Here is a 24,462-nt window from a genome sequence, read left to right as displayed (position 1 = left end):
AAAGGAAATTTAATAGGATTTTTGCCTCTCTCCAAACCCAACCCTGGAAACACCATGAAAGTAAGTGATTAATGGACCCGAGTGGAAACTACAGACCCTAATGGAAAAAGGGTCATGTCACAAAGAAGAGATAGCTTAGCACATAATTTGTTTTATCTCCTGCCCCTCATCATTGTTATGGATTGAACACTATTCAGGCTGTTTCTGCTGAGAAGCCAAAAATTAATCACACCAGGTATAACAGGTTGGGAATGGATAACAACAGTTGCAGGCAGATTGGTAACCTGAGTATTTTCTTTCTTCCCTATTCTTCCTATAAGAAAATAATTATATATGACAAAGGATTTCCAGAATAAGAGTAAAAAAGTTTTCACTCAGAGGCAAATGAGTGGCTGCATAACTGGTGAATTCTCATTAAACTCCATGGACTGTACCAATGTCAATTTCTTGGTTTTGACAATATATTCTATTTGTGTGAGATTATGGCTTGGCAGTGGGCTGGAGGAGTGGTTCACAGAACTTCCCTATATGTTTCTGTGTAACCTTTCATGAATCTATAATTACTTCAAAATAAAAGCTTTTTCCTTTTAAATTTAAAATGACTTCATATTGAAAAGACTTTGAAACTGAAAGTATACATAAGGGTGTGAAAAAGACAGCATGCAAACATACTTTAAACTTGTTACAGTAAAACTTAAAAATACCAAAGAAAAACATTGGAAGCCTCTAGCAAGCAGGGGATATTCAATGATAAAAGATGGAAAATCACATTAGCATCATGCTTCTCAATAGCACCAGTGCATACAAAAGACAATGAAGCAATATTTTTAAACTGTAAGGAACAGAAAAAAAAAAAAAACCCTAGAATTAATGTCCGCTAAATTATTGCACAATGAATCAATCCGTGCGTAATAACTTAGTACTGTACCACAACCATGTGCCCTAGTTCTAGGCATTGGGGATAACACAATGAATAAAATAGACCAAAATCTCTTATTCCATCCTTCTATACCATTTTAAATGCCATTTCAACAATCTGTAATTGTCTCTAGCTTTCCCAACCACTTCAGAAAGCCATGCTTACACCTTCCCTTTCCTTTAATGGCCAAGGCTTGCTGCTAGAGCTTAAAAATGGAGAACTGAGCCTGTGGCCAAGGCTGGAGCCTTCCTGGACCATCTTGGATGGCAATCTTTTTTTTTTTTTTAATTTTATTTTATTATGTTATGTTAATCACCATACATTACATCATTAGTTTTTGATGTAGTGTTCCATGATTCATTGTTTGCATATAACACCCAGTCTCCATGCAATACGTGCCCTCTTTAATACCCATAATTGAAGAACAATGGCTAAGCCTGGAAGTAAACTTAAAGAGAGGTAACTATGGCTTGTGCCAATGATCTTAATCATTCATCAGCACAAACAATGTTGCTTGGGTTTCTGGAGTTTTCAGCAACAACTTCATAAGGCATACATTGCTATTGTGGTCCAAATCCAGAGTCACTGATGAGCTTTATTCTTTCATTCCCCCTTCTCATGGGATATATAAGGATGATTTAACAATTATTTCTCTTTCCCATTGCTTTACAAGAAAGAGTTTTATGTAAACCATATGCAAATGTAGAAGTAGTACAATGTCTTCATATAAAGAGACATTACTATTTTTAAATTAGCTTTAGTTCATTTTCTACAGTGTCACCCAGATCTTGGTTTTGAAAAAGTTAATATTTGAATTATTACTTCTTGTTTTTTACTTCTCAATATCCACATAACTGATAAACAGTGGAATTTTTAAAAAATATTTTATTTATTTATTTGACAGAGAGAGAGACAGCAAGAGAGGGAACACAAGCAGGGGGAGTGGAAGAGGGAGAAGCAGGCTTCCTGCTAAGCAGGGAGCCTGATGCGGGGCTTGATCCCAGGACCCTGGGATCATGACCGGGGCCAAAGGCAGACGCTTAACAACTGAGCCACTCAGGTGCCCCTAAACAGTGGAATTTTTATCATGTGCCATCATTAATTTACTAAAAAAAAAATTATTGAATGCATACTATGTGTCAGGAACTTAACTAGACTGAGATATACAGTATTCCTTATTTAGACGCTAGGAATGCCCAATTAAAAATATTAATAATAATAACAACAGGAAAAAGAATAAAAGAAAAATGCCCCGCTTTCACAAAGCTAACATTTTGGCTGTGGGAAACAATAGTAAATGATAATGAAATAATAATATATCAGAACGTAGTAAGTGTGATAAGACAAATAACTCAAGAAAGCTGAATAATGAACAACGAATCTCATGAAAATTACAGTAAAAGAAAAATTCTACGTTATTTAGAATACAGTTTGTTAGCACATCAGAATTACAGCAGTATACCCATGACCCCACATGAACCTCTTAGACTTGGTGGAAACATGAAGAGCTTTTTTTTATAGTTTTTCTTCTATTTCAAGTAGAACTTTTTGTTGTATTCATTATATAGTTATTTAAAAATGATAGTTTTTGAAGCTCTATGTAGCTCACACATATTACTAGAATTTTATCATAAAAACCGAAGGACATTACTTGACAAGATTTGTTCATCAGTATTTAGGAGAGAAAAGGCTTCCAATGGAGTTGAATGTCTTAAACGTGAAAGGCTCCAGGATGGTTACGGATTGAATACTTAAATCTGGTTACTTGGTTTCTATTTCTATTTTCATACCTATTAGTTATTTGTATTTGGACACAATGAAGAAATTGAGGGCTGCAGCTTCCTCAGCAGTATTTGAACACTGTGGAATATCTAATTCTGTACATGAGATGCACTATTAACACTATATCATAATCCACTATTAGCTTTTCCATTCTATTAATAATTGAGCTGGCTGAACATTTGCTGCAAGTTCATGAAAGTCATTAATTAGACTGTGTGACAACAAAACCAAACATCTGAACCACAGAAGCATTTAAATTTGAAAACAGTTTTAAAGTTATGAAAAATGTTATATTGCCAAAACTACACAGAATATATAAAAAATTACCCACATAATTACTGATAAAATGAACTTAATGTTTTATCATATTTTGCTCAGTTCTTTTAAAAAGAGATGAAACTTTACAGATAGATGGAACTCGAACTTCTACCTCTTTCCAGATACATTTCCTTCCTCCCTTAATCTACATGGAAAAACTATATACAGGATATACTTTTTAATCTTTTTCCCAAATATGCTTTTACCTTTTTCCAACATATGTTTGAATACATAGAAATTATACTGGTCGGGGAAAAACTATCTTCCAAAATAGTAGAATTTTTGCTATGCTAAAATGAATTTTTCTACAAGGGAGTCTTGTTTTGTTTTGTTTTCAAAACAACTGCATTGTGTTGATATAGAAAATATATAATAGAAGAGTTACAGCAAGGGTTTCTTCTCACTCTTTGTCTTTATTGCTTCATATATGGCCATAATATCCTCATACTATCAACTAATAATGACTAACTATCTGCTTTATATTCAAGGTAATGTTAACTTGCCTTTTATAGGAGAGAAAATATGCATTTTCTTAAGATTTACACTACTTTGTATGGTAATACCTCATTTGCTGCAATCTATAAGGCACTGAGAATCCACAGACCTACTTAAATATACAGATTAATCAGTGTTTCTTTTTGCTTTTACGACCTAATTTCCCCTTTGTAATAGATTTTACCAGAAAATGAAAATTATAGTTTTTTAATGTTGAGAAATACATTCTTAATTATAGTGTTAGGGCAGAGTTAGCCTAGTGTAGCTTTTACAGACAAAATTGACAGTTGGTTATATTCCTTGACTTGTTACTACTCCAAAACAATAAATTTTATTTTCATACTTCAAAAGTTTTATTTTCCAATCTTGACCAAAATGTCCAGTTTTATACTTGACCTCAGGAATCTTATAATCTTATTTCTGTTTCCAATCAAAGAAAGTATTTCCTTTCCTCACCTCCATTATAGAGCCACTGTGTAAGACAGCCAATATAATTTACTTATTTTCCAACAAAACCTGGTTGAACTTATTGTTAGTCTAATATGTGTCTATTACATTACTTGTATTATATGTCATATTGGAGTGCTCCTCTCACTACCACAGAGAAATCCTGTTCTATCTAGGGTTGTGGCTTTGCTCGTTAACTTAACAGTACTTGATCATTTATTACAATGATCTGGTTTCCAAGCAACGGTTTTTTGAAGTTGAAATTATTTTAAATACCTCTGTATATAGCAATCTCTTGACTACTATTTTTTGTGTTCATCTAATTAGAATTGTCAAATATAAATAAAAGCCACATTATAAAATAACTTTATATTAACTTATAAGGAATTTTATGTTAAAAGGAAGAATAAGATTTTTTAACAATGTTGAGTCAATTAGAATCACTTTATAAACAAGAGTGATTTCAAAATATACATTTGTTAAAAAACAGGGAAATTTATAAAAACTACAAAATTTTCTTTGAAATATTTTATTTAAAATCTCAGCATTGCTATTATTATTGACACTGTCATATTATTAAAAGTGTTAATTTAAAAACTTGAGTCTATTCTCTAAAAGAATTTTATAGACATCCGGAGTGTGAGTGAAGCAGACTAAGTACTTTTCTGAGCCTAATACAATTCTCAGATGAGCAATCCAAAATGGAAATATTCATGAGTTTTCAAACACACTACGAATATTTGAGAAAATTAATATTTGAGCCATTTAATTTCATCAAATCTTTTGATGTCTCTAATACACAAGCTAACATGTTTTAGTGTTCACATCAGCATGTTTTCGTTTAAAGAAATAGGGGCACATAAATAAAGAATAGCATATATAGTTCTTAAAAATTCTTAAACTCACAACATGAAATGACTAGAAACTTTGGATTCAAGTAAGTTCTCCTTCAATACATCTAACTTCAGAGTCTCCGTATCCTTACTTCTTAAAAATTTCACACTTGCACCTTTGGAAGACTATGTCCTAGTCTTTGAAGTGGTATTACTAGGGTAATCTATGTGGGACCACTGGAAATAAATGTGGATCTCTGCAGCTATGGGAAGGCGTAAAGAGGTCATGGCTTTGATAAAACAATATTAATGAAACATGCAGGGACAGCTTTATGCAAAACAGACAATCAGACACATTTGTAATCTCTCAGAAGACTCTAAACCTAGATGATTATCCTACACCTCATTTCATTTTCATAAGGCCATTTCCTATTTCATTATTATAAGTTGCTAAGTCTTTAACTTAGATGAAAAGTCCAAAATTTCACCTTCTCTGGAGGACTGACTCACTTTATACAAAAGACTAATAATGACAGAAAAGATTTCAGATATTCAAAGCAATTCCCAGTGGTGCAATCTCAAGATTGAGAAAGTTGTTTTTGAGCAGGTGGGATGTCTAAAATTCCATGTCAAAATACTTAGTACTAATATTTGCATAAGCACAAATGAAACCATGTTTTATTTTTTCACTTGTCAAATGTATTCATGTTTCTAAATTCCATTTTACACTTTTATTTATATTCTTTTGAGGTTGCAAGCAAACTATCTCATTCATGATTAATGATAACAGTTTGTGTCATTATGCATATGCACACAAAACCACACACAAATTGGAAATAGAAGCAAATGAAAGTAAATTGAAATAGAGGAATGTAAAATACTTCTGAAACATTAAAATTTATCAAGTTATTATCTGGTTATACAAAATGGTATTAAAATATAGTGAAACCACAATTTCTTTGTTGATAGTTCCTTTTAACAATATAACTGATCAGCCAGTGACAAAAAAAAAAATGAAGCATTCATAAGCATGCAGTTCAATTCATCATGACAACAAGAAAAAAAACAAACATGTTTGTTGAATTCTTTGAAAATCAGATAACTAGAACAAAACAAAACAAAGCCCCCTCTTTAGCCAGGAACCATAGTTAAACTTAGTAATTATAGAAATAACTGAAGTAGATGTAAATCCTTGACAGTCAACAGTTAGATAATGGGCACTGAAAGTATGCATTAGATATATAAATAAAATTGCTAAAAGGGTAAAAAGCATTATGTTACATTAATATAATTCATGAAACTTTTCTTATTTTTAAACAATGACACATTAAGGCCATTCTATAAAAGGGGCATTAAGTCATTGATTAGTATTGGGCATTTAGTATAGGCCATCCTGAGCTAGATATTGCACTTTAGAATAGCAGGTGGAAGGAAAAATGTAGTTCAGAAAAGAACATTTTTCTTGCCTTTGAGAAAATCTCATTCATTTTATCTGCAGGACAATTTGTTCCCCCAAAATGAGTGCTTAAATTCAGTTATCTTAAAATGAGGTGAATCTTTCTTTAAAATAATAAGAACTAATATTTACTGAGTGCTTACTATGTGCCCCTAAATTTATAATCCTCTGAATATTTCAAAAAAGAAGTAATAATTGGGACCAAAGTTACTCTTCCATTCTGTGAGAGATAAAGCAAAAGTTTCATATATGCTAAATGAATCTGGATATTGATAGAAAAGTTGGGCCTTGCTATTGATGTTTTGTAAAATAAAAACTATCATGGCCCTTTTTTAGTAAAACAATGAAAAAGATTATTAAATTGTGAATACATGTTCTGTTTAGGATCAGTAAGATTTTACTGTTCTAGGTTGGATGTGAGTTACAGTATATATTTACTTGCTATTTGTTAGCTAGAACTCATTGCTCTTTGCAACTGTCTGACAATGTGTTAATTTATTCTTTACAATGCCACTCCACGAAAGGAAGGGATTTTCTTTTTTTGAGTCACTGTAATATTCTCACAGTCCAGACTAGTATTTATTGAATTCATTATTGATTTGGTTACTCAGTGGGAAGATATGTCTTACTTCCTGGATCAGAAGGAAGGCATTTTGCCCATCCTGACAAAATGTTGTGTCATTACTTAGATTTACTGACTGATAGCTAATAAAAACTCAAGCCCAACACCTAGATTAATTACCAACTGTCTCTCATTGAGCAATCCCAATTACAAACAAAGTTTCGTTCTTTGCTTGTCCATGTTTCTAGCAAATCCACTGTGGGCTCTGCACTGTACTGTCCCACATAACCAGTGTCTTATCAGTTCCCTTATCCTTACAATATGAAAACATCTGCTAATCACACTTCTAATTAGCAAAATGCCAATTCTTTCCTATTGGCCTTTGCATTATTATAATGATCAGATTCACATTAAAAATTTTTAATTTGGATCTCCACTATTTCTTGTAATGGAGTACTCTATTTGTCAAATAGAAATTGGAAGATCTGGTGCCCACAAAACTAAATGTAGTATACATTTAGTTATTACACTTGTAATAACTAAATGTACTATAACTATATATATATATTTTATATTGCATTTGATATACTTATGAGGTGCTTTAATCTCTTAGCTTAATTATTTTGTGGCTCCTATCTCTTGACTTCATTTATGTCTGTACTGAAATGTCAACTCCTCAGAAAGGGGTTCCCTGACCACACTATTTCTTAGAGCACAAGGAGCCCTGTTTACTCCATGGTCTCACTGCATTCCACCACTCTTCCTGATTTTTTTCTACCTGAAATCATAATAGCTGTTTATTTGTGTACAGGATTTCTCTCTAAAGAAAAGGAAAGTTTCACAAGGTAAGGAACTTTTCCTGAGTATGTTGTTAGGGCTGTCTCTGACTTCTCGTTAGCTCAAGGTGGGAAGCACATCTTTTTCCTCAGCCGTAAGGTATTGAATACCAATATAAAGGGAACAGGAAGAGTTCCAGGCAACATCATGTTACCCTAACATCTTACAAACAACCCCGCAATCATCATACCACTCTTAGCAATAAAACAAAATATGAAATAAAGCCACACATATCATCTATCCTTCTATTAGCAATAAAGTCAGAATGATCCTTAACATTCCCATTCCTGATGCTTATTTAAAAATATGGGCTAGAAATTCAGAGCACTAAAAAACATCATCCAGAATTTCAGAAACAAAAGGCTAAAAAAAAAAAAAAGGCGTTTTGCAATATAGAGCAGTCTGGAAGGGGCAAACAGCTAAGGCTTTAGTTCTTGATTTCTTAGTGGTAAGCATGCTGCCCTGGGCAACTCCTCCCTTCCCAGTTTTATTTTTGGTCATCTATCTCTTATCAACTTGACCCTCTAGTCAGCTTTTTGGAGCTACTTAGGAACATTCTATCCCAATTTAAAAATTGTGACTATTGGAATACAAAATTCAAAATATGTATTTTTTTTTCTTTTAGAGAGAGATAGACAAGAAGGAGGGACTGTAGGGGAGGGGCAGAGAGAATCTTCAGCAGGCTCCATGCCCAGCGCAGAGCCTGACCAGGGCTCCATCTCCTGACCCTGAGATTGTGACCTGAGCTGAAATCAAGAGTCTGATGCTTAACTGACTGAGCCACCCACGTGCCCCATAAAATACATATTTAAATAAGCAAGAAAATGCAGTTACAATTGAAACATTAGGAGCATCAATGCCTTTGGAAGCAGGATTTCTTGTCCTTAGGATAATGCCTCTTAGAGCCTCATACATTCCTCTTAGTTGGCAATTTGTTCTTATGCAAGTGACTTATCTTGCAAATTGTCAACGGGCTTTTACAGACTGACCAGCCACTATATGTCCTCAAAATATATAGATTTAAACTCTATTCCAACTCAGATTTATTTCATATCCCTGAATATAATTAAGAGTTATGAATGTAACCACTGAGTTTTTGGGTCATTTACCTTACCTCATTTAGTTTTTAAGAAAAACTTAAATAACAAATGAATGCAGAAATTATTATTGTTTCATTTTAGTGAATGTACTTGGTTATTTCAATTTAGATTCCTTCTTTCCTCCAGATTGAACCATAAGTCCCCTTCCTATGAACATGATTTGAAAATTGTCTCAAAATGATGTCATGTGGGAAAAGTAAAGACAAGACTTTTGCTCTCTTCTCAGATTTTCATCAGATTCTCTGAATACAGAATGAATTTTAATGATATCAGTTTTTCTTGTATCTCTGCTTTATTTGTTGCATAGCATTAATCACTTTCTGAAATTATTCTGTCTATTCATTTACATATATTTTTGTCTGCTCTCTATCAGAATATGAGCTTCATGAGTTCATGGATATTTTCTGTCTCATTCTCTTCTTATTCCATGTATATATAACAGTATGTAACCTCTAATTACAAAAGAAGAATCAAAGAATATTAAGGCCCTGATGAATTATATACAGGAGCATGTTTCAGATTTTAATGTTCTTTTACACAGATCATATGTACACAGGGGCATTTATTTCAACATTTATTTATTGACTCAGTCACTCAAAAAGACATTTATTGAGCCCCTTTCAATTCTTTATACTTTCATTATTTTGAACTAAATGGTACAACTTCATAATAATAAAATCTGTACTCATTCTTTTAATATTTTAGAAGTAAACTTAAGTAGATCTCTCTGAGGTTACAGTTTCATCAGAAAATCAAATGGTATTATTAATATATTCACTCAAATACTGCTGACTAGAAAGGCAAATCTGGTTAGTAATTCATGCTTTTCACAAATATTTTCTTTTATCTTTGAAAGTACATAGGATAGCACTTATTTGCCCTGTTGACTTCAGATCAAGTCATAGGGTTTTCTTTGGTCAAGGAAAAATGAGCAGAAGTGATATATGTCCCTTTCAAGAGTAAGATTTAGGAGCTGGTACATGCTTCAACATGCTCCCTTCAAAAAATGATTGATACTATAAAAATCATTTTGTGTTAATATATAGAAGCACTTAACCTAATACACCAATCTCTGTGGGGCACTAAGATACTTTCTAAAGAAAGGATAATATAAAATTATAGAGGAGACAGTGTAAAGTAAAAGAAAATATGTTTTAAGTGTAACTATTCAAATTTTTTTCTTTTCTGAAGACCTATTATTGCAACACCTTATACCATGAGCATAAGCATACATATGTTCAAAATTAGCTTCCCAAAGCAGAGGAGCTGCTTATTAAATATAAGAAAACTTCCCATGAATTTTTTTTTTTTTTTTTAAAGGATGTTGCAGTCTTTTTTTTTTTTAATGATTTTATTTATTTATTCATGAGCGACAGAGGTGGGGAGAGAGAGAGAGAGAGAGAGAGAGAGAAGCAGAGGGAGAAGCAGGCTCCCAAGGAGCAGGGAGCCCGATGCGGGACTCGATCCCAGGACCCTGGGATCATGACCTGAGCCGAAGGCAGACGCTTAACCATCTGAGCCACCCAGGCGCCCTCCCATGAATTTTTTATTGTGTCATTTTGCTAATGACAGGAGTCTCTGAGAATAAATTTTAGAACATTAAAAAAAAGAGAGTTGCAGGGATACATTAAAGTTATTTTACATCATAACATGAAACTTCCTTCAGATTTTGTTTTTAAATTTTACCATTTTACATTTCCTTGAAAACATTACATTAAATATATGCTCAACATTCATCTCAATAGCAGTTCATTTAAGAATATTTTCTTAACATACTGAAATGAGAAACAAATATTCATGTTTTGACATAAGATTTTCAAAAGACAACAAGCACATAAGCAGTGAACATCTTCTTCATCTCTGCCTTTTTGCTTCCTTCTTTCCCCCAAACTACATTTAATCATCAAATCCTCCTGATGCAGCCACATCTATTTCTCTCCAATCACCAAAGCGGCAGCACTGATGTGGGTAGTTATATATCATTTGAAATAAAACAACAGCTTTTATTCTCTGCTGTCCCTTCTGAATTTTGTACCTCAGTAGTGATCATTTGACTCCTCTATTTTGGCTCTTTTGGTGTCTCCCCACTTCTCTCAAGGTAAATCTAACTTCTTTGGACCAGTTCATATGGCCCTTCATGTCCTTGGTCCCTCATATGTCTGGCTTGATCTTTTCCTTCTCTTTTGCATTATGGTCCAGATATATTGCTTTATTTTCAGTTCTCTAAATTTACTATGCTGGCTTTTATCCAGGGATGTGTTAATTCCCTCCATATCCCTTGATCTGGGTAACTTCTATTCACCCTTCCCATGTAAGTTTACTGTTATTTCTGCCAGCATTCCTCACCTCCGAAAGTTATCTTAGATTCTCCTCCAGTGTTTTCCCACAATACTTCATATCCACATCTATTATCATACCTATAAAACTGTATCGTAATTGACTGCTTGGTTATCTATCCCCTGAGGACAAGAACTATCCTGCCACTTACCCATCCCCACCCCTTTGGCAACTCAAATGCTTGGCAGAGTCCTTCATGTGTAATCTCAGTTTAAGTACACACTTTGTTGATTACATGAAAGAATGCTTCTTCCTTATGAGTGACCTCTTTATAAATTGACATGAGATATAGAGTGTAGATTTAAGCATTCATTTACAATAAAGCCTAACCCTATTTTGTCTAGTCTCATTCTTTAAGGCACAGCAAACATGCCATTCTTGTATTGGTATTTTAATTTATAAACTTATTGTATTTGTGTGTAGGAGGAGCAGTAAGATGTACGCAGACATTGATAGCTTTTCATGATAGAGCTCTGGGCTGCCTATCCAATCTCCTTTCCAACCAAATCCCATCGCTTTCCATTCTAATGATTCATAGATGCACACAGAGTTTCACAGCAGGGAATTATAGAAGTTAAGAAAAGAGTTTTCAGAATTAGACAAACAAGGCTAATATTCCAGTTCCCTAAGGACCTCTCTCTCTGCAGAACATGGGTATATAACTTACCATTTGTGAGATTATTTCTGCACCTAAACGAGTGATACTAATTTCACAGGAATTTTTGGTATTTAGTATTACACTGGCATATTTTTCTAATTTATATTTTATTTATTCTGAAACCAAACAATTGTTTTATTTCTTCCTCATTTACCATTAAAAAAGCAAAAGCAGGTATTCATATCATGCCATAATTAAATAAATTATAAAATAAGAAATTGAGGAAGAGATTTCCAAAGTCAGAAAGGTTTGTATAAAATACAGACACTGTAAGTGGAAAAGCAGATGTATCCTCAAATATGGAAAAGATTAAAGGAATAAAAATATAATATTCAATTATGTGGACATAGAAATATAAATACAGAAGTATATGATTTAAATTAAAATATGAATAACAACTAGAGTTAATAAAAAAGAGGTATTAAATTTCAATAAGAAATTATTACGAGAAGTTAGAAAACAAGGTGAAAGTCTACCATTAAAAAATGAAGAAGAAGGAGAAGGGAGAGGAAAGAAGAAACAGAAGAAAAAGAAAGAAAAAGACACAAGGCTCAGGTAATATTCAGCTGAATTACACTTGTCAGATTCCAAGCCAGAAAGCTTGGGTTCAAATCCCAGTTTTGCCTTTGATTTAACTCTGAGATCTGGGGTGATTTACTTAATCCCATCCTTTCTTCATCCTTAACATAAAATAACAATTATATCTACCTCATTGTGTTGATTAAAGAGTTAAATATGGCAGTATATATAGGGCACCTAGAATAGTATCAGGCTGTATGGTATACATACTTTAAGAACAGCTAGTGAGAATAGGAAATGACCATGCTACTCAAACTATTGTCTTCAGATTCCTACTCAACATCATGCTCTATCTCTTCAAAAATGGTTTCCAGAATTTGGAGTCCCCTAAAGCAACCTAAACCCTTTATGATATTTTGCATTTCTTGTTTGAACTTTTTGAAACTGAGGACATTGGAAAACGAGGCAATCCATTATCAAGCAATTGTAAAGCAGTAGATATTATGTATTTTTTTTGAAATCTGTCATGTTCAGCATTTATTATTCAAAGGTAAATATTGTTCCAGCCACTTCATTTAAAATATTTTAACTGTTGAAAAGTAATCAGGTTTTTGTTATGAAAATAGTGTAAAAATATGTATGACTCCACATTTTCAGACAACCTAAAACTAAAATAAACTGAAAATGATGGTGATTTATATTTAAAAATGAAAAGAAGTAATAGAAAATGGTTATCAATTCAAGACAACTCTGACAATGATTCATTCTTGAAATATGAGTGAATGATCACTTAGGAATTGTAATAGTGTTTCAAAGTGGTCACAGTCCTTAATGAAGCACTGAGTTAGTCATTAGGAAACTACCAAATGTAAATTTTAGTTTACACATACCATGATTAAGTAACTTTTAATACCTCATTGATAGATTTCTTGTAAAAAATCCTTGGAAATATATACAAATATAAGCCAAAGAATGTGTGTATATCTTGCCCAGAAGAAATAAAGAAAACATTTGCATCTGAGTTCTCAGTCTACCAGGTAAAACTACAAGATCAACTGTGGACTGAGAACAATATTTGAATAATCACTGGTCTTAGAAATGCATCAATCCAAGCATAAGAAAAGGGTACGTCTCTGGTTGGAACTCACTGTACCCATTATAAAATGTAAATCTCAAATTCATTCATTCTGCAAATGGTGTTGAACAGCATATGCCAAGCACTGTGCTTGAAAGAGCCTTTATCCATTCTTTTTATATTGAGATCATATAGGAATGTTAATAAGGAAATGCCAAAAGATGAAAATGGAATCTGATCTTAGTCTCTTCAATATAGAATGACAACATAAAACAGTCGTTCTCAAAGTACGGCTCTGAAACAGCTTTATCAAGATCACACAGGAAGTTGTTAAAAATACAAACCCTTGGGCCCTAACCCAGACCCACTAAATCAGAAACTGTGGAGGTGGGGCCCAGCAACTGTTTTCCCAAGCACTGTAGGTGATTCTGATGCACCCTCAGATTTGAAAACAACTGCTATAACACAAAGAAAACAGTGTGTTCAGTCTATTCACAGACATAGTACAGAGAGTACAAATATAGAGTATAAATCCATATATAAATCTGAATTCAAACATCTTGCAGAGGGTTGAAGTATGAAAAAAAGAAAACGAAGCCCAAGTGTCTATCGATAGATGAATGGATAAAGAAGAGGTGGTATATATATAGAGAGAGAGATAGATGATATAGATATGCAATGGAATATTACTCAGCCATAACAAAGAATGAAATCTTGCCTTTGCAATGACATGGATGGAGCCAGAGACTATAATGCTAAGTGAAGTAAGTCAGTCAGAGAAAAATAAATACCCACATGATTTCACTCTTATGTGGAATTTAAGAAACAAAGCAAATGAGCAAAGGAAAAAAAAAGAGAGAGAGAGAGAGAGAGAGAGACAAATAAGAAACAGACTCTTAATTATAGAGAATAATGGTTACCAGAGGGGTAAAATTGGTGAATGGGGATTAAGGAGTGCACTTGTGATGAGCACTGGGTGTTGTATGGAAGTGTTGAATCACTACATTGTACACCAGAAACTAACATAACACTGTATATTAACTACACTATAATTAAAATAAAAAGCTTAATTAAAAAAAGACTCCTAATCCAAACTCCATTCTCCATTTCAAGTTTTGGTATTTTTTTCCCTTAAAAGCAGGTGAAGGGGTGCCTCAGGGGCTCAGTCGGTTAAGCATCTGACTCTTGATTTCAGCTTGGGTCATGATCTCAGGGTCATGAAATAGAGTCCCGTATCAGGCTCTACTGCTTGAAATTCTCTCTCCCTCTGCCCCTCCCTTCTCCCCGTGTTCTCTCTCTAAAATAAATAAATCAATCTTAAAAAAGAAAAAGTAGTTGAATGAATGCATGCTTTCCACTGAACTTTATAATCCTAGTCATTTAAGACTCTGAATTTATATAATATATATAATAGCACATACTATATTATATATATATATATATATATAACATATATATATGTCTATTGGATAGTTTCTTTGATTTGGAGCAAATTCTTGGAATCCATAATAACCATGTATTTACAGACTGTAAGAGATACAATTTAGACATTTAAGAAGTGTTCTTTTATCCAAAGAAATATATCAATCGGTCTTCTCTTCTTAATAAAATACTGATTCAAATGGACAGCCTGGATAGGCTCCGGGCAATTTAATTTGACTTGTGATCAGTTGACCTTGGAATAATATTAAACCTATCTACATTTTTTTTTTTCAAATTACCTTAAAAAACCAACACTGGTTTTTCAGTATTTTTTAACTTTAGGCCTTTTTAAACTTTTAAAATGTGTTTGAAAGTACAAATATCATCCCTCTCACCACACACACATTCACATATTCTTCCCTTAGTTTCCATGACACAGCAGATTTTTCTACCTCATAGTTATTTCTTTTTCACTGGAACTTCCATCCTTGCTGTGTTCATGCAGTAAATTTATGTCTTGACATTTTTGCTACCTTCAGTTCTTGTGTCTAATGCTTCTGACCTGTGAGCTTACATATTCGAAGGGAAGTATTCACTCAAATTCCTAACCAGGCTCCCTTTATTTGGTTTATGTTCACTATCATTCAAATTTAACAAGTCCAATTTAAAAATCTGAGCATTCTTGCAAACTCTGATTCAGTATCCTACTTTTGTCCATAATTTAACACTCTTTCACTCCAAAAGTCTCTTTGAGGTTGCTCATTTTCCACAACACTCAGGGTCAAGAGAAAGGAAAATATTAATTAATTTTCCTGAGCAGTATTACTACACAAAATGAAATCTGTACAAAGGGCCAAAGACTCAGAAAACTCTTCAGAAAGTAGTTGGAATTCTCCAAGAAAAAGTACCCCTATTTTCCATAGCCTTTCCCATCAAAGGCCCATGGCTCATCAGGGTCTCTCAAATTTATTGTATTTATTCCTCCTAGTAAATACATTGTGAAGTTAGTATTTATGGGAACGAATGAAGAGTACATGTGCAGTGTCCTTGATTTGGAAGATGGAGATAACCACTTTTTATGAACTGGCTTACGGCTTCTTTCTTTTCCACAGCCAAAGAGACCATTAACAAAATGGCTTCTCTACCTTTCTCTCTCTTGCCTGCTCTCTTCTTCATCTATATATTTGATGATTTCCAGAACATTCACTAAAGAGATTGAAGTAAATAATAGAGAAAAAAGGTCACTGTACTTTTAAAAATCATTTCTCAAAAATTAAATCAATATTCAAGTTCTGCCCATTTCAACATTTTCTTTATTCAATTTTTCTTTCTTTCCCCCTTCATGACTCTAATCTAAATCTTACTCAACCTTCCTTCAAAAGTGCCTAATTTTTTCTCTGCCTCTACTGTGATATCATTTAATATACTATATATGATATGATCAGATTAATCTACAAAAGATGTCATTTTATTCATGATTTAAGACTATACAATTTATCCAGATTATCTATCAATTCTCCACAGACTTCCCTGGGCTGGCATTAAATGCCCTATGTCAAATGGTTCCTCCAAACATCTGTCTCAACGCAATCTATCCAACTGGCTTCAGTCAATCATGTACATTACTCTAATCTCACTTACTTCAGCATCTGTAGACTGCCAGTACTTTCCTTATACAAGCTGCTAAAGCATAAAAAGTCATCCCCTAGGACTAACCAGTCATACTGCCTGTTCCTTAAAATTTTCTGCTTCTTTAAACACATTAAACTAGGTACTTAACAATATTAGTAACCACAATGTCACCCATACGGTCATGTGTGTATGTAATACATTTCTAAATTTTTAATTATCGTCATCTACTATAACATGAGACCTTTACTAAAAAAAAATAACAAATTACTTAATAAAATAACAAAAAATGTTTTAAATGGAAGGAAAAATAAACTATGGCTGAGTCACTATAGTCACATGTATGAAGACCAAACCGAAATTAATAATAAAAAGTACATTTGCAATTAGTGATTTCTTGATTAGTCATTATTAATGAGTACTATTTACAAAAAAAATTGAGTATAAATCTATAAAGACTAACAAACCAGTCTTTACCTTGGTGATCACGTCTCTTAACCCCACTACCCTGCAGTACTAGCCGCTCCTATACTTGTTTTTGTGGCATTTTGTACATATTCCTATGACAGCACTTGCTTCAACAAGACTCTAAGGGCAATGCTTCCTTCTTGAACTCCTGGTAATCACTGTAGGATTAATTTACTTAAAGTTTTATTGACTGTGTGATCAAATGAATATGATAATTCTAAGCATTTTAATATGGCATAACTCAAAAGGACAGGAACAGCGGCAATTTTATTTTATTCAATAAAACTTCCTACTTTCTAAAGGGGGCAGTCAAAAAGCCACATTCATTGTGCATCTCTCTTTTTTTTTTAAGATTTTATTTATTTATTTGAGAGAGAGAATGAGAGACAGAGAGCATGAGAGGGAGGAGGGTGAGAAGGAGAAGCAGACTCCCTGCTGAGCAGGGAGCCCGATGTAGGATTCGATCCCGGGACTCCAGGATCATGACCTGAACCAAAGGCAGTTGCTTAACCAACTGAGCTACCCAGGCGCCCCCTACACTGTACATTTAATGTCATCCAAGTTACAGTGATTATATTCAAAAGCTCTTGATTCAAGATTCTGAGATAGCTTGGGAGATGAAAAAAGCCATTTGTATGTAATATAAAATCTTCATTACAGTGATCATCAGATCAGAATTCAAGAGTGATTTTTTTTAATGCTGGTATCTGATTGTATCTTTAAAAAAGTTGATATCTAAATGGACATGCCTGAGAAAGAAGAAATCTATATTTTCTAGATGCTTTTGCCCTATCATCCTAAGCTTTGGTGTATAAGGAGATTTTTCAAAAGAAATGTTGTCTTTGAGGCTATTTTGCATGTAAAGATTTTTCGTGTAAGGGTTAAATGTAAAGAACATGGTAGTGGCAAAAAGACAAGTGGATATACACACTTTTTCTGTTCTACAAACTCCGCCTTCCTATTTACATTGGCAGAACTGCACAAGGCCATTACTCTTTATTGAGATCTCCCCAAAGTAGATAGCAAACTTGCTCTCCCACAGCAAGACACAGTATCTGAGTAAAATTACCAATTAAAATAGAGCATTATAAAAAAGCACCCTAGGAAAAAATAACACTTATTTCTAAATATAAAAGAAAATCCTAAGAATAAAGAAACCCAGAAAGAATGCTTGGCAAGAAATGAGTTAGTTTCAAAAACTGTGTGAGAGACACAGGAATTGTTTTCCTGACCATGGCTTATAACAACCAGAAGTATGTTTTCCTCTAGTGGATGGCATGAATCTCACAAACTTGGAAAGAATGGTATTAGCAGCAAACCTTATTGATCTGATCAAGAAGGCTTTAAACTAAGACTCAAGGTGGAACAGAAAAAGGTGATTCCATAAAATGGATTATTCCAGAGGACAACAGGTTTGAAATGAAAATAAGACATAGGGACAAAAATGTCCGGAAATTATTTTGTGAAAATCATGGCTTGGAATAATACTTAGGCCTAGGATATATGGCTATACCGAATAAACTAAGAAACAGTAGATGTGTTAAGGTCTCAAAATGCACTTTTTTTTTTTTTTTTTAAGTCCTTACATAACTCTGGTGAATGACTGTAAGAATTGCCACAGATGTTCATGTAGGGAGTGCCCTGAATGGGGGAAGCTGGCCTATGGGGCAAGTGTGGAATATATTCCACCCCACATGCAATTGGCCGATAGGTATCATTATCTTCAATTTACAGGGTAGGAACCTAGGCTTGGGTATGTTCAGAAACCAGCTCAAGGGTATCTAGCTAAAAAATTATGAGGCTAGACTGGCTAGAATTGGAAGCCAAGTATGTCTGGAATTCATACTTTTAGAAAAACATAGGGAAAATTATACATACATAGGCATACATATATAATTTATTCTAAAGTAGGAAAGTAGAACAAGGTAGAAAAAGACTAGTTTTATGATAATACAACTGAGTGGATTACTGATGGTTGATAAATCTTTCTCCAAGCAAATTTATCTAATTTGTCCACAAGGAACAACACAGCGACTGGGAAATGTGTGTCATTGCATATCAGGGAGTTATATACTAGTTTTATGATCCAGAAACATAAAGATAGGAATTTATAGGAGATGCTAATGTAGGAGAGGAAAAATCTAGAAAGAAGAGAAACTGCCATTGGAAAATAGTGTAGTGATCGTAGCGAAACATAATACAGAAAGTATTAGTAATGAGTACAAGATGTGGATGAGAAGGAAGGACTTCAATTAGCTGGATCCCTCTTAGGAGGAAGTCTAATTCCACTAAAAATGTATTTGGGGGGAAGACTCTACTGGTAACTTCTTTTCTGCTAAATTTGCCTTAGAGAGAAGGTGGAGCCATTGGGAATGAAAGTTTTGAGGAACGTGAGAGCAAAGAAAGGCAACGATGAGCAGAGTTGGGAAAATTCTGCAGACCAAAAAACAGGCAGCTCTTCAGTTTACAGGGAGCAATGGGCCATTACCCTGATACTCTAAGAAAATATACCAGAAGAAGAAAGTGAGAAACCAAAGATGAAATCCTGACTCTATCATTGCAAATAAAGCTATAACCAGAAAAAAGGAAAAGACACCTAATGAAAATAACTTAATTTTATAAATAACAATTTGGTATTCAGTTCTTAGGTATTTCAAAATATAGATAATACAAGATGAATGTGAATGACTAGATCAAGTGGTAAGGACTTAGAAAATGAGTTGATGTGTCTAAAGTCAAGAATGCTCTAAGAAGCTCGAAATATGAAAGATCTAAAAATGTTAGCTGTGTTCAGTTAAAAAAAAAAAAAAGTCCACCAGCTGAGGGAGAAAGAACTGCTAATCTTTCTTGTTTATATTTTCTCTATCAGAGAAAACAATCATCAAATTAGAACAAATAGAACAATTTTGATACGGATTTAGGATTTACTCAGATTTCCTTAGGAACTGAAGTAAAAGAGGGATAAAAAGAAAGATCGTAGTGATTATCAAATACCAGGATGTATTCACTAGAAAAGAGTTTTGTTTTGTTTTGTTTTGTTGCTTATTAGATAAGGACAAGAATACTGGACCAACAATGTATCTTAATTTGAATGATATATCTTACATAGCCTTTTATTATAACTTCTTGAACAAGGTAGAAAAAGACTAGTTTTATGATAATACAACTGAGGGGATTACTGATGGTTGATCAATCTTTCTGCAAGCAAATTTTGTCCTTTTTACTGTGGACACTCAAAATGCTATTCTGTGATTTCACTAAGGAAGTGGAAAACAACACTTTACAAATCTGTGGATAATACAAAGTTTTGAGGAAATCAAATAACTCTTTGAAAATGTTTTGTTATGCAGAAACAGTCACCTCAGATAATATATTATGTATCAGGAAACAATGTAAAGACCTACATTTAAATTTCAAAAACATCATTTGCGCCAACAAAGGATAACAGGGCTTAACGATGGTTCATTTGAAAAGATCTATTTTCACAAAACCCATAATCTTCAGCTACCTTAGGAAAACACTGTTGATTGTTTCTGCTCATTTACTAAAATATTTCTCTTCTTCAGATACATTAAATTCACTCTTAAAACATCCTCTCTCTATATACTTTGAAACCTTTTGATTAAAAATAAGTAAGACTTCTAGCTCCTTAGGAAACAAGACAAAGAATTATGTAGCACAGGTAAGTGTGAGCACATCTTAAATAAGTTTCTTTCATAACAAGAATACAATGTAATTTCTATAGCACATCTTCTGGTGAAGGATTTCAGAAGACTCAAAGGATGGCACTTTAAAACGTCTCCTGTCCCAGTAGAAAATGCAAAAGTTAATTCCAAACATTTGTGAATAGTTCGGAACAATTCCATGTAGAGCACAATTATCTTTCATATGGGAAAATATAATCTGGAATTTATGCAAAATGATTAAAAATTTATACCAACATATCATAATAACAAGGTCTTCACAGAAACCACAAAAATAAAAAAAAGGCACCAATTAAATTTCTCACCTGCCTAATACCCAACCGGTATGCAACAATCCGATCTACTGCATCGGGATTCATTTGTGTCCACTGTAGACTGTAAGAATAAACACGATGTCTGTTCTGCCACACAGGATTGTAGGTATCGTAATAGAACTCTGGAGCATAGGCTTTTCCTAAAAATAGAAAGAGTGCTTAAATTTGAATGATGACATATGACAGTCAAACATGATTATTCTTTTTTGGCCCTTTTACCACAGTCTACCATGTGTTCCATGAGTAATTCTTCTATTTGAAAACTCATTATTAAAATCTAACCAATTTTCTGGAGAATTTTAAGAATAGACGTAAGAAGATTTTCTGGTTGATTAGATGAACAGTGTGAGAGGAAAAGAATCAAGCTCGACTACAAGTGTTTTGGTCTAAGGAACTGAAAGAATGGAGTTTCCATCAACTGAGATGATAAACTAGGGGAGGGTCAAATTTTGGGGAAAAACTTCAGAGAGTTATTTTTTAACAGTCTGAATGATCTAAATGGAGACATCAACTGGGATATACTAGTCTAGAATTCCGGAGAGGCCAGAATTAAAGCTATAATCTTGTTAACCGTCAGCATATAGATAGATTTTAAGTTTAAAGCCATGAGACTGAAGAAATCACCAAGGGACTGTGAGTAGATAGAGAAGAGTAAGGCCTGTGGCACCTGGGTGGCTCAGTCAGTTAAGCGTCTGCCTTCGGCTCAGGTCATGATCTCAGGGTCCTAGGATCAAGCCCTGAGGTGGGCTCCCTGCCCAGTGGGGAGTCTGCTTCTCCCTCTCCCTCTGACCTTCCTCCTGCTCTTGCTCTCTCTCTCTTATTTGAGAGGGAGAGAATGAGAGAGAGAGCATTAGAAGGGGGAAGGTCAGAGGGAGAAGCAGCCTCCCTGATGAGCAGGGAGCCCGATGCAGGACTCGATCCTGGGATTCCAGGATCATGACCTGAGCCGAAGGCAGTTGCTTAACCAACTGAGCCATCCAGGTACCCAAATAAATAAATTCTTAAAAAAAAAAAAATGCTAAAGCTTGACCACTGGGGCAATCCAGGGTTAAGAGAGATGAGAGCAGATAACAACCCCAACAAAGCCTAAGATGAAACAGACCAGTGAATGGGAGGAAAATAAAAGTTGTGGCATCCTAGAAGTCAAAAGTAGTGTATCAGCAAGTGAATGATCAATTCTGTCAAAAAACCAAAATCAACAAAAATGAAAATTTGTGTTTATATTGTGTTTGGCCAATACATTTGAAATTACCCAAACAAAAACTTAATGATGACATGAGAACTTGGGCCAATAACAAAGAAGTCTTTATTTAGATTTCAAGGATATGTGAAGAGCATATAGTGTATAGGACATATACAAACCATCTGGTGTTTTTTTTGTTTTTTTTCAGTTACCAAATTGAAAAGTGCACAGACCATTTGGAATTAGAGATCCAACTTTTTGATATTCTATTTGATAGAATTTGATATTTGAATAGCTTTGCAATTCTTACTCAATGAGTTGATAGTTGTATATTTATCATCCCTCATTCAACATCTTTTCTGTCTTTTCTTTTATAAAATTAGGTTAAATATTAAACGTCCTCCTGGATTTTTCCTCATGGATTTCTGTTTGCAGGAACATCTCTTACCTGGTTTTTCCTATTTCTTCATTAGTCATCTATCATCTAATGATTGCAGAAGAGCTGGCTCATAAAAATTTCTAACAGATAGTTAAAGCATGGATTTTGCCCACTAAGGATAGAAGTGATAGTCTCTATCATCCCAGAGTTCACCAGGAAAAAAATAATATCAGATGAACTGAATTTGAATTTGATTTTGGCAAGTTTACTAGTGGAATTTAATATCTGAATTTTAGTAACATTTGAAAAACTCTCCCACATCAACATTGTATGCATTGAAAAAAATGGTCTATGGATATTCATTCAGTTAAACAGAAAATGGATTAAAAGGAGATCTCCTGCATAGAAGAAGATCTCTAGAAAAGAGCCATCACATTCACTTTATTGCTTCTTTTATCTTTTTATGGTATTTTTCCTTATTACTAAGTGATAGCACAAATTCATGTTCATAACGCTTAAGAGCAAAATCTAGATGAGAGGAAAATAATATTCTGAATAAAGAAATCAATACTTAAAATGTTACTGACAACTTGTATTTAGGACCAAATGTTATTGAGAATGTGCATTTAGTAGTAGCCTAGATAAAGAGTTAGGGGGTTTGATTAAAAATAAGCATCCAGGGGCACCTAGTTGACTAAGTCGGTTAAGCCTCTGACTTGATTTCAGCTCAGGTCATGATTTCAGGTCCTGAGATTGAGTCCTGCATCGACTCCACCTTCAGCTGAGAGTCTGCTTGGGATTCTCTCTCTCCCTCTGCCTTTGCCCCTCTCCCCACTTGTATGCGTGCATGCACTCGCTTGCTGTCTCTCTCTCTCTCTGTCAAAATAAATAAATAAAATCTTAAAAAAAAGCATCCAAAACCCATAAATGAAATAATGAGCAGCTTAAGTGAGTAACGTAAACCTGGATGTGTTTTCAGTAGAGACTATTGTCTACATTGAATTAAGGGAATAGTGCTTTTGTTTTTTAACCAAGGGGGATATACAGAGGTATTCAATTTAGTTCTAAGCATCACTTTGTTCATAAAATGAGTGATGCATTCAAATGGAATGAGTAGAAAGAGGAGAGTCACAACCTGCGGCTTGTTTAGCATGCAAAAGAACAAAAAAGTCTCTCAAAAATAGGCAGATGCAGTTTTCTGAGACTTGAAATTCTATCACAGAGAAAGAAATTCAGACAAATTTTAAACGATCTATGAATAAGAGGACTACCAGTGGGTGGATATTAAAAGGAAACATTTTGGTGTTGAAATGTTCTACCAATCCTTTCTGACTATGCAATGACCTACCTCAGGAGACTGTGATTTTCCCTTCACTAGAGGCTTTTTGGCAACACCTACCAGTCATTTAGCAGGGCTGAGATGGGTGACTTTCCCCACAAGGTGGCCATTAAAGCACCTCTGAGTCTCAAATCTATAGGGTGCTATGAAACATGTGCCTACTGTTTATTGGACTACTTTAATTGTACTAAGCATACTAATTTATAAATTCCATTTTATGTTTCTAGTACCTGTAGTCTAATCCTATTTTTTTTTTTTGTTGACTGCCAGGAGAGTAACTGGCTGCCTGTCATAAATGCAAATTTCCGTAATTCTAGAAGTGATTGTTTATCTAAATAAATACTTTTAAGGTTATTGAAGCAGTTTAACCTTGAAGTTAAAAAATCCTCATGACTCTGTGAATAATATGAATTTGCTTATCAAGATTCTTTTCAAGGTCATCTAACCCTTATTTAAGTATTCCAAATAGATCAAATTTCATTGTTAAATTTCATCATCTTTACAGTTAATTGCAGACTATTATGAAGGCTTTCCAGTATATTTTTAAAATATTTTATCTGAATTGATATATCTGTATTACTGTAACATAATATGTAATAATCTTTCATGGAATATCAGTATAGAAAATAATTTAGAGATCTGTTCCAATATCTCACATGATAGATAAAGAAATTTAGGAACAAAAT

General features: G+C 33.8%; 1 protein-coding gene across 2 annotated transcripts in view; it reads right to left on the bottom strand.

Moving 5' to 3' along the window:
• Positions 1–24,462, bottom strand: part of MDGA2 (MAM domain containing glycosylphosphatidylinositol anchor 2) — an 805,991-nt gene that overhangs the window by 82,165 nt on the left and 699,364 nt on the right. For both annotated transcript variants that reach the window (XM_027570414.2, XM_027570415.2), the window contains one exon: positions 20,867–21,015. In XM_027570414.2, the coding sequence (XP_027426215.1) occupies positions 20,867–21,015 (149 nt within the window). The remainder of the gene's footprint in view (positions 1–20,866; positions 21,016–24,462) is intronic.

Source organism: Zalophus californianus, chromosome 6 (genome assembly GCF_009762305.2).
Source record: "Zalophus californianus isolate mZalCal1 chromosome 6, mZalCal1.pri.v2, whole genome shotgun sequence".
In the NCBI taxonomy this organism is placed as follows: domain Eukaryota; kingdom Metazoa; phylum Chordata; class Mammalia; order Carnivora; family Otariidae; genus Zalophus; species Zalophus californianus.
This window is presented reverse-complemented; position numbering and strand designations above follow the sequence as displayed.